The following is a 12908-nucleotide window of genomic DNA, read 5'->3' as shown; positions in this document are numbered from 1 at the left end:
GGGTAGGGCATTTGAGGAGGTCGCGGCCTCCGGGGGCGGGGGTCGCGGGGCCCGCATGACAGTGGGACGACGTGGCGGTCAAAGGAGCGGGGGCGAGCGGTGCGGGGGAGGCCGTGTGGTCATGTTTGTGGCGGGGAGGTTAGTGGACGATATTCGGTTGGTGGACACGTGGGGAGTTTCTGTTGGTTGGAGATGGTATTTGCTGTGTACGATTATTTTTTAAATTTTCTTGTGATAGTACCCTTTACTAATTTACCTCCGTAGTCTACAAAGGTATACTCATATTTTTCGGCAAAGATTAAGAAAATATGTATTGCAAAGATATACTACTCGTATTGCAAAGACTCAAAACGGTCAGCTCGTTGGGCCCACGAATGAGGTAATTTATTTTTCATTTCATATTTTCTCGATTAACCTATAATTTAATTTGGATTTAGATTGTAATTTTTTGCCTTTTAATACACACTTCATGATAAAAAAAATTGGTTCAACAATTTCTAAAACATAAGTCAGTAGATGTGAAGACGTTTAATTTTTTGAAAACCATATTCAATAATTGATGAGACATAGTTCAAATATTTGGAAAGAAATGCTCAACATTTTATATCTACTTTGTTGAGATAGTATATTTGGATTGTGGAGATAGTCATAGGCATGGACCAAAGGCCCATTATATTTTTTTATTGGAAAAGGTTGAGAAATGAAACGCCCAGCCCAAAACAATGAAGCATCCAAATGCTTGATTTCAGATAGCTTTAAAATTGCTGCAATATGGAATCGGACGGCTCTACTCGTTCTTCTCCATCTCGTCCTCCTAGTCTTCCTCCACCTCCCGTCCCAGAGCACTAGTGCGCCTACAATAGCGACCGTTAGGGTTCAGGGGTGAGGAAGGAGGGGATCTCCTCTCCCTGTTATACAAGGCGGGAGGAAGGCTAATCCGACGTTGGTAGTGGACAAGATGACAAGGTAGCGGAGACATCGTCGACCACGGTGGTAGAGGATTAGCGGTGGAAGGGTCAAGGCATGGGCTTCTTGGCCAGAGATATTATTAAAGGACAGGAAGGAGACAAAGATCAATGGGTAGTACAACGAGCAGGCACAACACTGGTGAGGCATCGGTGGCTATGTGGGGTGGGGTAGGGCGGAGCTAGCAACAAGCCACCATAGGTGGAGAAGATGGCGGTGGCTGGCCAGGAAACGGGCCATGGACTAGTCCTTCACTAGTGTTGTGCCTGCTCGTTGTACTACAGCCGTTGAGATTGGTCATCCCACTTGCCACTGCCATTAACATAGGACATGCTTGGTTTGGCTCAAATTTTCTAGACCTTACAATTTTAGCATCATTTTGTTTTGTTGTCAATAGGTACCAAACATTTGGCAAGCCGATACTGAATTTCTGGTACTCTCTCATCGTCATAGCAATCTACACCAAGCATGCGTCACAAGTCATAATGTGCTCGTTTTGTTGCCCGAATGCCAAAAGTTTGGTACTCATATGGAAAGGTGCAAAAGAGTATGTTTGGTTAGCTGCATGTGCTCAGCTTGACTGAGAAAAAATTGTATTTGTTTGCTTGCATAAGAATATCACATGAAATGGTAAAAAATTATATAAATGGAGCATTATAAAGCGACTCACTTTTCACCAAATAAGCTAGGGTTGGAAATATTTTTATAAACTAGTACATCACATGATAAGAATAAAAGAAATTTTTTCATGATTTTTGGGAATTTATTTAAGGCATAAAAAAATTACTAGAAGTTATAAAAGTAGGTTTCTTTGGAGGATTTTAATTGAATATTGACTTAGGTTTTTTTATCAAACCAATTAAAATAGGTTGTTGTGAGCTCTAGTTTACTCATAAAAATATTTAGAATTTTTAGACCACTTTTATACTCTAGATAAAATCGAGAGTTAATAAAAAATATATACATGTAGATATACACGAGCGTTGCATCCGCCGGTCTGTGGCTCACGAGAAACGCTCGGCAATTGTGTTTCCAATGGGGCTAACCTAAGTGCTCCGACTGCAGAAACGGAGCCTAACCCAAGCGCTCGACCAGACAACCAAACACACTGACCTCCGAGGCCTAGCCGAGCCGGCAACCAAACTGGCCCAATGTGTACCGATTGAAAGAAAATTAGATCCACAAATAAAGCTTTCCAGACTGAATGTTGTTTTCGTTCGTGGAGTGGATTCGCGACATTTCAAGTTGGTTGTTTGAATTCTCTAGTAAAACGATCGAGTTGTTCCAAGTAAAGAGCCTGGACTTTAAGGTGAAATTTTGGACGTCGTTTAACTTGAAGGTTCGCAATGTTGAATGTGGAAACTTTGAAGCAACTTTTGCCATTGTTGCTCGATCGGCTCATCAGCCTCCCCAGCAAATGCCAACTACAAAATAGCATGCAACTAGGCAAATGGATCATGTCCCTTTGATAGCTTCATCACGGGAAGGCCGAGGTACGGTGGTTCTCCTGAAAAAGAGCCCAGCTTGATCACGGGATGGCCGAGGTGATTCTTCTGAAAAAGAGCCAGGGCCGGAGCACATCCATCCACCTCCTAGCAAATCGTAACAATCAGAGCAACAAAATACTATGGGTGGTGGTCATGTGGAGATCATCGGGCAGATATCCAAGTCAATTGCTCGTCCACGCTGGTGACCTAACAAATGATCACCGAACCAAGTTGTTCAAACTTTAAACTTATAAATCTCTTATATATGGAACCTAGTTGGCAAGCTGCTTACTCATCTATCCGATTCGTTGTTGCCAGTGGGGGATCTAAATAAAAATGACAAGTGTCCCAAACTGACCTTAGTGGTCCGAGTGTTTCATTTGTTAGGTTAGAAGTATCACATGGGCTACAATATATGATGGATCACTGAAAAACAATAATTTAATTGGTATCATGTGCACCTTGTAGGCACAAGGTGGATCTACCCTGATTGTTGTAATAGACCTAGTAATGGAGCGGGTAAGAGCCGAGTGCAACGAGAACGCACCCGAACAAAAAATCTGATCCACCCTGGAAATGCCTAACGGTGAAAATTGCCCTTGCCCCAAACCTGACGTGAACCTGCAGGCAGCGTGTGGCGGAGGGAGCGATGGCGGCGCAGCGAGTTCCGACAGGCGTAGGGGGACGCCGGAGCGGCGGAGGGCACGATGAAGGGAGCAACTGAGGGCAGGCAGCTGGCCTACTATGGGCAGGTTGGACTATTCTAGCACCCACGAGCGAATATGCACCCCCGCCCCCAACACAAGATCTCCACGGAGCAAAATTTACCTTTGGCCCCACCTCCGTCGGGTGTAAAACCCATAAGGACCAATCCGACTCGACCCGTTGCCAGTCCTATGTTGTAACAAGCACTGAATAGATGCCAAAATCAACAAAAGAATTAGTTTTCTGATGTCTGCTGAAGTGCTGAGTCGTGGTCAGGTTCAGAAGCCACTGGTGAACTACTTCGAACTGCATTTGCCCAACCAAGCCACTAAACTTGAGCCTGCCTATAACATTCGGATATAACTTCACTGAACCTGCCGCAAGAAACCACCCAAGCACACAGCCTTTGGTCGATCCATCGAGGATCGAGCACTCCGGCAACATGGGGACACAAATTGGTGGCTGCGGGGGGCTCACCGACTGTCGTCGTCTCCGGCGACAACGTCCTCGCCTTCTTCCTCTTCTTCCTCTTCTCCTGCTGACCGCTGTCGCCGATCACCAGCTCGCCGCCGCCAACATCTTCGGCGGCGACACCAACACGGCCTCGGTTTGATCCGTCTTTCGATCCATCAAGCTTCTCATCATCAGTTAACATTAGCACGTGCGCTCGATCACTCACTCACTCGTCATTCCACAGCAGTGCAGCCGAACATGCGAGTCCGAGCACTGCACGGGTACGTCACATGTCTCTCCTGATGTCTAGCGTGTCGCCGACGAGGTCCTGCGCACGCCTGAAATCGCCGGTGGTTTTTTGCGTGGAACTGATGGGTTTATGCTGCATGCGTGCGTATCTCGATCGTGATCTCTCACCAGCGGCGCCGCTGATGCGGTACGGCAAGTACTGCGGCGTGTCGTACACGGGGTGCCCCGGCGAGGCCCCCTGCGACGCCCTCGACGCCTGCTGCATGCTCCACGACGCCTGCGTCCAGGCCACCGACAGTACGTATGCCAGCTGATCGATCTCCGGAAAAGTTGCCATAGAATCCGCCAGAAAAATTCCTGCGATCCAAACACAGTACCAAAGCATCGTATCCCATCTCTTCTTCTTGACATTTTCATTCTGTTCGCGTGTGTGTGCCTGCATGGGGTGCAGACGACTACCTGAACATGTGGTGCAACCAGAGCCTGCTGGACTGCGTGGCCACGGCGAGGCCGTCGACGGCGACGTTCGAGGGGAACCGGTGCAACGTGACGGAGGTCGCCGGTCGTGGAGGCCGCCGTGTTCAATTCGCCAAGCGGATCCTTCACAAGCCGTAGCAAGTAGTCGCGTCACGTGTACGTGCGTGCCGGTGGAGCCGGTGTGGCCCAGAAAAAATGTTGGTGCGGGTGGGGGTCGTCAGTGTAGTCTACATCTTAGCTTGACGCAGGGGTCATCGTCTTCTTTCTTCTTTCTTCTTTCTTCTTATTCTACCGCGTGTCCCCGTTCAATTTGTACAGATCAGATATGCGCTTGTCGCACGCATCGTGATTTTTGCCCAAGTGTGTGTGTTTTTTTTTCTTAAGGAAGAAAATGTGAGAGCATGAGTTGATATTGGCTACCAACATGGTTCACCTTCAACCTATACATGAACAAACAAATTGAGTCTCGCAAAAAAAAACACCACCTTGTATCGATTCTCTTTTGTTCTTTATATGGAAACATGCTAATTTTAGATAATGAAAGTATAGTTTTCAGTCTCTATATTAACAAGATGTCAAGACATCTAAGAACGCATGCAATTCTTTTTAAAAAAAATAGACACTCAAATACACGTCTAAAAGATTCAAACTAGGGTGATTTAAACGTCCTCAAACAACTGAGTTAGCTCCGTTCATATGGAACATGCTAATGATAGAAGAGGTCTTAAGTTAGTGTTTCAATTAATCCACGGTGCATTGCACTGCGAAGAACATTATTGCCACGTAGATCCTACAAAAATAAAACTCAAAACCAACACTAAATCCATGAGTACTGTGACTTTGGCAGACTGAAGCGAGCAACTGGCTTGTGGGCAACAACTCTTCCTCGGAAACTAAATTAATCCTAGCTCCTAGCCTCAAGGTTCGTTCCTTCACTAAATCTATCATCATCTGTCGCGTCACTAGAAAACTTCTTTGATGCTTGAATGCTTTCTAGCGTCACCTCCACTTGTCGCATCGGCGGTCGGTCCTCACCTCTAAACTTTACACAAATTGCTGCCAACAAAGCCACATCAACAACTCCACAGTCTCCCTCCTTAGTGGCTTGTGGATCCAACACTTCAAATAAGTTTCCTTCTGAGATCAGTAGACTAACAAAATGTTTAACAAGACCCAAACCCTGAGATGGTTTAGAAGAAACTGGCATCTTCCTAGTAAGCAACTCTATAAGAAGCACACCAAAGCTGTAGACACATCGCTACTCTTCTCAGTGAGGTGTCCCGTGCTATGGTACATAGGATCCAAGTATCCTAATGTACCTTGCACAGCCGTGTGTACCCCTTCTTGATCAACATGAATGTACCTTGAAGCTCCAAAGTCTGCCAACTTCACGGTTAAATTATCATCAAAAAGTATGTTAGGAGACTTGATATCCCTGTGGACTATTAGCGTTGAAACAAATGAGTGAAGATATGTGAGAGCTCTGGCAGTTTCAATAGCAGTCCTCAACCTATATTTCCGAGATAGTGATACCGTGGCATCAAAATGAAGATTATTGTAAAGGGCGCCATTGGAGATGAACTCGTAAACAAGTAGTGGAACTTCGGTCTCAAGGCAACGTCCAATTTGTGAACTCATTTATGAACTCGTTGATTTCTTTTTTTAATAACAATCTTTGCGTTCTTAATCGCCACAACATGTTGACTCGATAAAATTCCCTTGTACAGTCCACCACCAAGCTCACGAGATTTGTCGAAATTATTGGTGGTTCTATTTCTCTAGTTCTTCTAAAGTAATAATCATTCTTTCCCCTACATCTGCCCTTTGACATACCAATTGTTGTAACAAGTAGCCACGATTTTGCTTGAAGAATCTTTGTCGTAGCTTTTGTTTCTTCGTTCTTTCACTATACGGATTAGTAATGTGGTGCTTAAAGCTAGAACCAGAAGCGTTGTACCACTTCAAACCCCTAGGCTAATACTTAGGCCTGAGAATACATTTAAAACGATCGTCAGTGTTTGAAACACAAAAGGTAAACTTTATTATTTCCAAATATGCTAACAATTTTTTTCCTATATCAATAAAGGTTCCTGTGTGACTAAAAATACTTTATGAAATTGTTTCAATATTAAATAATTAAAAACAATTTTGTCAGAGAATTGAAATATTTATCCCCGTATCCAAGTCAAACAATATACTTATACATACAATATTCTCAAGAGTGGTGGAATTTTTTATGCTAGGTTTGTGTACATCGTATACTCCAATGACCATGCATTAATTTTCAAGGTCAAATGTTCTCCAGATCAAAGATACTCATACATACAATTTTCTCGAGAGTGGTGAAATTTTTTTGCTAGTTTTTTCTACATTTTATACTCTAGTATTGTCCATGCACTTTTTATTTACAGTAATTTAATTGTATTTTGTTTTGTGTCTCTATTCGAAAATATTCTTGAGATACATGTAGGTGCGTTGAAACACTCAGTTTTTGACCTTAAAATTCATCATGTTGGTAATTTTTATCCTTTTTTTTTTTGGTCTTCGACTTGGAAAGCAGTGATTATGAATGAGATTAGAGATAGGAACTTCTCGATGCTCCTTGATGAGTCTCAAGATGTATCAGTAAAGGAGCAAATGACTATGATTTTTAGGTTAGTAGTCAATACATTGTAATTTGTAATGTGCTTCCAGAATTTTAGATTTTGTATAGTAGTAACTTATATCAACGATTTATAAAACGACTGCCAAATATTTATAGGTAAAATAGGAATATCTGCTTGTCACAGACGAATATCGCAGAAAGGGACATGAATCTTTATACAGGTTTGATCCTCCAAGAGGATAATAAACCTACGCCATGTCTTAGCTTGATTAATCTTAGGAACAGATAATACAAATAAGGGTAGGGGTATGTAGATCTATCCTATGGATCTAGGTAGATTTCTCTGTGTTTTTGGTTCTAAAGGCCTAGTCAGATGATAATTATTTACGTCATGAATTTTCAATGTGTATTTCTGTTGTGTTGCTCGGATTGTTGAAGTGATTGTATGGGCGTATTGTGCTTGTAAAAAGGCATGTCTTGGATGTACCCCTCCCCTCTTTTTATAGTCGGGGCAAGACGGGCATAACCTACTCTGACTCTTTCGAGCATATCTTCTCTGAAATGTAGATCCTCCGGATACCTAGGAGAAACCTACAAAATATGGGGATAGTTTCTTTGTCGGGTATGATTACTTACCTGATATTTATCCGCATGTCTTATATACTCCATGGCAGTTATGAACCATATTGGGACATGTGCGACGTGGGTATCCCTTGTAGATACACCATATTTATAGAATATATAATAAATAATTATATATTATTATTAACTTAGAATAAATTTCATGTTTGTCAATGATCAAGGAAAGGTTATGAAGCGATTTTTTGTACTTCAACATGTCCAAAAGTGTACATTAGGAGAAGTGAAGAATTTTGGTGTTGTGGTTGCTGAAAAGATGATTTAGACAGGAAGAACAGAACTTTTCCACTGATTTAACGCCTCATTAAACTAACATTGATCCTTCATGTGGCAACAACATCAGTTGTGAGGATCTTTTTAGCAATAATGACTACTATAAAGACATATTTGCGTACCAAAATGGGTGATGATTTGTTCAATGACTTGATGGTTTGCGACACTAATAAGGAGATATTTAGAAGCATTAGCAATGATAAAGTCGTAAAATGGTGTTAAGGCATGAAAAAATGTCATATGTTAGTGTCTCAAACTAAATTAGTGGTATGCTCAATTTTTTTTCTAATGTTCATGATTATTTGAAACTAGAAAGAAAGTCTTATACTGCCAATTTACCGTGTTTTGTGTATAGATATCTCCATATGAAGATTGAAGAATATTGGGCTATTGTCGCGCATTATCCATTGGTTTGGTATGATCATATGGCCTATCTATCTTTCATTTCTTTTTCTTTTTTTTTATGTGTTTTGTAAATTTTTTTCCTGCTATGTTTGTGTATGATATTGTTTTGAACTAGCCGATTGTTTGTTAAGCACTTGAGCCCCAACCCCCCTAACAATTTGTGTTGGGTCTGCCCCTGGGTTTCTATGTCTCCCAAGCATTTGATTTACATTGGCTAATGATTGCGATCACCAAGTCCTTGACCTAAAAACAATATGGATAGTGATAGACACAGCATGGACTACTAGGGGGTCATCTCCTCCTTCCTCCCCAAGCCCCACCCCCTCTTCTTCTTTCTCCCCCTCTTCTCCCTCCTATATCCCCTTCCTCTCCATAGAGCACCAGCGCGTAGGCGCTTGTGCCCCCAACCCCCCACTGGATCCACCGCTGAATGTGGATACAATGAATTAAGCTCTGTTCATCATGTTTTGATGAAAGAGATACATGAAAAGAGTGTGTTCCTGGTGTTGGATGATGTATGGAATGAACGAGAAAGTTGCTACGAAGACTTGTTCTGTCGACTCAAGTTTGCTAAAACTGTGACAATCCTAGAAGTAAAGAGGTAGTGCGCCATGTACAAATAGCCTATCCCTTTGCCCTTGGCTCACTGCCTAAAGATCATTGTTGGTTGTTGTTCCAACGCTATGCTTTTGGAGAAAAAATTATTGATGAAGAATCCAGTTTGGTTCAAATTGGTAGGAAAATTATGCAAAAAAATTTGGCTTACCATTGACAGTTAAGTCGATAAGTTGCCTGTTCATGGTACAAAATGAATATGTAGATTTGGATGGAAATATTGGAAAGTGAGTTCTGAGAGTATTCAGATGATAATGAAGAGGTCTTCTCTACCCTCAGATTGAGCTTTTATCGACTGCTAGGAAAACTCAAACCTTGTTTCTTGATATACACTCCATATCCCAAAGGTCAGCTGTTTACCAAGGTCATCCCAATGCCCTGCTTTTTGGATTCGGTGGAAATAAGTTGGGTTTCTTTCAAGTCACCATGTCTGACCACAAAGTTGTTGATTACCAGGTATCAACTCAGGCTTTGGTCACTGTTACAAGAGGACATCTATTGGCCAAGGTAATTGAAAATGAACTCTGACGTATAATCCATCCCGAGTGGAAACTAGAGGCTATTCCGAAGGGGGCTGATAAATATCTTGTTGCTTTTCCAAACAAGGACGAGCTTAGCAAGATAATAGATTTGGAATTTCAGCTAAAAGCTCACAGGGCCACCATTTCTGTTGGTGAGTGGTTGCCTTCCAATGAGCCATCTCCCCATTTCCAACTACATACAGTTTGGGTTCATGTTACGGGAGTCCAATACGCTTTCAGGCACTATGTGGCCATCTGGGCTCTGAACTTTGTTCTTGGTGCACTGTTGGATGTTGATATGTAATGTCTAATGCGTCGGGGCATAGTGCGCCTCCAGTGGATCTAATAGATACAAAGCTACTTCCTTTAAAAATAGACATTGTCTTTGGTTGGGCAAGTCATGAAGTTACTTTCTCCCTCAAGGATCCGGACTTCATGCTGGATGACGGTCCTTATCTCCCACCGTTGGATGGGGATTTTAATGGGGATGAAGATGACTTGTTCGACGATAAACAGGAGGGACCTGATGATCAAACAAAAAATAAATCAAAAAAGGTTTCATCTAACTCTAGTGCAAAAAGCAAGCTGCTGCTGATATGCAGGTAGACACTAACACCCTAACGCTCATGCTGTCGCTTTCGAGTTCGCAACGGATCATCACAGTAACCCCGTTTAATCGATGGAGGTCTCCTACTGCGAGATCAAAGACTAATTCTATGGTGGACGCTACAATGGTGTCGGCTCAGAACATGGTGGATGATGCATCGGGTAGGGGTTGTCCTCACTGGTCTTGAGTCCTTAGGGATGGCAGTTTCCTCCGTCGAGTCGGGTCCCCGTGGGTTTTAGACCCGACAGGGGCTGGTTCGGGTGAAAAAATGGCCCCGCGGGGCCATTGGGTCGAGGCCCTGACCTGAACTGGGTCTGGATCTAAGTGTGTGTTTTCACCCACGGATGCCACCGAAACCAAAAAACCCACAGGCCCAGTCAATTCCACTGACCCATGCGATTGGCCATGTGCCCATATCATGCACACAGCCTCATGTCCTCACCTGTCACCTCCCTCTGGCCTTTGCTATTGCTCTCCCTCTCTCTACTTTATCTCTTCCCGTCATAGCTCATGCACCTCTCTTCACTCTCCAGCTTCTTCTTCTAGCTACTCTCTCTGCTCGTCTCCATTTTTCTCCCTGAGCTCACCACCGAGCACTAGCTGAGCCGCAACCGAGCACCCTGAACAAGCATGCCGCCGAGGAGGGAGATGAGCTTGACGTCGCCCTGCTGCCCAAAGCTACCAAAGAGGATGGTGAGGAGCTCTACATCTCTCCAGGCCATCCCTCCACACCTTCCCTGTAGTCACGCCCGAGCTCGGAGTCGATGTCCCTAACACCGACCGTCGTACCCTATTGACCTCGCCCCTTGCTGCCGCTTGGATCCACCGGGGAAGACAGCTTGGATCCCTTACAGCGAGGTTTCCGTGCTTGATTTTCGGGTCTCTACGTTCAAATCCAATGTGATTTTCTTCTCCTTTCCTTCTTCTCTAGTTGGATTTTCATGTAGGCACATACGCGGTGCTGGCTTTCCTTCGGTGGGTGCGGATTCGACACGATTTTGATCAACGATGGTGCAGGGGAAAAGGAAGGAGCGGCAGGAGGTAGAAGATGGGGATTCCATGTGGGACTACGGGTCCAGGTGGTAGCAAGAGGGACTGAGGGAGGGAGAGAGGGGTGCGGGGCGAGTGGGTTGGCCACTGGCACGCAGGCGGGTGGCGGGCCGGACAAGCGAGTGCAGTGCGCGGCTGCGCGGGGGAGGGAGAGGTGGGCCGGGGTGGCTCGGGTCTCTACTGGGTTTCAGGGTCCCCGTCGGGGCCGGGGACCGTTTTGCACTCGATATCCGTTTCAGGGACGGATTGGATTTGAGTAATCGGGTTTTGGGTTAGGGTGTGGTCTAGCCAAACCCGACGAGGGCAGACTCATTGCCACCCTTATGTGTTCTCACATCACTCCCGAGGCATCCCCAAAAAAGACCAATCTACGTCCTCAGACTGATCTTGTTCTAGGTGATTCCATCGGCATCAAAACATTCTCCCGATGCACACCAAGATCGCTTTCAGGGCCTTCCATAGATACGGATGTCTCAAAGCCAGGGCGCCCGGTGGTAAAACTGGGAAGTGCTTCATCTGTTGTCACCATGCAAGCATGCCCTCCTCAGACCTCTCCGGAGGCTCCGACCGCGGGGTCGGCCTTGGCTGAGAGCCCTCTAGGACAGGGCCTGCAGGGAATGGAGGTGAGCTCCGACTGTGTGGCAGCCTCAGCTGGGGTGGTGCTATCGAAATTTGTCACACCCGGTTTTTAAGGAAACAAACCAGATGTATTCCACATGTATGCCAGGATCAAGTTTCCATACATGTAGTGATATCATCAGTGATAACATAAATTGTGTCATTAATAACGAAAATAATCCTTACAAAAGGACCCGCAGGTCTAAAAGAAAACATTAAAAGATCTTCAAGTGGCAGTAGAACTCCCATCCATCCACAGGCGTTGTCCGGGAGAATACCAGCCTATGACATGGTCTTCAGGGTGATGCCTTCCTTCGCCTATAATTCAGCATCATTGTCTAGAAAGTCTTTGAAGTTTCACCTTCTGAGCAGCATCCGAAAGTTAGGAGAAGGCAAGCGTGAGTACACAGGGTACTCAGCAAGTGAGGGAAAAATATGACATGCAGGCTATACCCAACTAACCTAGGACTCAAAAGGCTTAGCCACCTATTTACTAGGTTATAACTCCAACAATAAAGTAACATATCTCATCGTTCCATCCGACTACTAGACTCACCAAATATCCCATATCCGACTACTGACTTGTCGGGAGTTCCACCTCCCGACTACCCAAACCAACCCCTCAGAATCCCCACTAATTATGAAGAAGTCCAAGCCCACTCTTAACCGTGAGCACGGCTGATCGATCAGTTTTATCACTTTGCAGAGTTTGCACACTTTACTCACGAGTCGTGATTCCCGTTTTGCTTTACACTTCTGGGGTGTGGAGCTGGGGTCTCACTACAAGGCCGTTACAAAGCGCCTCCAAATCTATAAGCACTCACTAATGTTTCACCGCTAACAAGGATTCTATCCACTGCAGAGGCCCCCTCTTGTGCCACTTAACCGTCCACTGGTGCGTACAGAATATGAAGGGCACTAATTACTTGACCAGGCCGTACCCATATAGGCCTCATGGTTGTGCTGTTATGCCAGGTAACAGGCTTCACAAACCGGTCCTTAGGATCCCACACAGGAACATACACAACCCTGCTGTGCAGCTCTACCTCATACTAGCCATCCAGTTGGGATCCCTATTCCAAGTTACTACGAGATTACCATACCCAAATTCTCGTTACATAAACATTTGTCAAGATTAATATTTACTCCAACCCTGACTGCACTAGCATAGCTACCCATTTTATTGTCCCATAACCCTTCAAAGGCTACAAGGAATTGTCACACAAATTCTAGTAAAA

The 12908-nt window shown here is 44.5% G+C and overlaps 1 protein-coding gene and 1 pseudogene across 1 annotated transcript; one reads left to right on the top strand and one right to left on the bottom strand.

The window, feature by feature from the left end:
* Positions 1-3511: 3511 nt before the first annotated feature.
* LOC133887192 (probable phospholipase A2 homolog 2) lies at positions 3512-4691 on the top strand. Its single transcript, XM_062327145.1, has 4 exons — positions 3512-3765; positions 3856-3892; positions 4032-4157; positions 4312-4691. Exons 1-4 carry the CDS (start codon positions 3601-3603, stop codon positions 4473-4475), a joined length of 492 nt encoding a protein of 163 aa, XP_062183129.1. The 5' UTR covers positions 3512-3600; the 3' UTR covers positions 4476-4691.
* Positions 4692-5241: 550 nt separating this feature from the next.
* LOC133886433 (wall-associated receptor kinase 3-like) lies at positions 5242-10724 on the bottom strand (annotated as a pseudogene).
* Between the last annotated feature and the right edge of the window lie 2184 nt (positions 10725-12908).

This window comes from Phragmites australis, chromosome 12 (genome assembly GCF_958298935.1).
Source record: "Phragmites australis chromosome 12, lpPhrAust1.1, whole genome shotgun sequence".
In the NCBI taxonomy this organism is placed as follows: Eukaryota; Viridiplantae; Streptophyta; class Magnoliopsida; order Poales; family Poaceae; genus Phragmites; species Phragmites australis.
This window is presented reverse-complemented; position numbering and strand designations above follow the sequence as displayed.

Coding starts and splice junctions, on each gene's coding strand:
- LOC133887192 (XM_062327145.1), top strand. CDS start 3,601: ATGGGGACACAAATTGGTGGCTGCGGGGGGCTCACCGACTGTCGTCGT. Junction 3,766..3,855: donor GCGACACCAACACGGCCTCG/GTTTGATCCGTC, acceptor GTCATTCCACAG/CAGTGCAGCCGAACATGCGA. Junction 3,893..4,031: donor CGAGTCCGAGCACTGCACGG/GTACGTCACATG, acceptor ATCTCTCACCAG/CGGCGCCGCTGATGCGGTAC.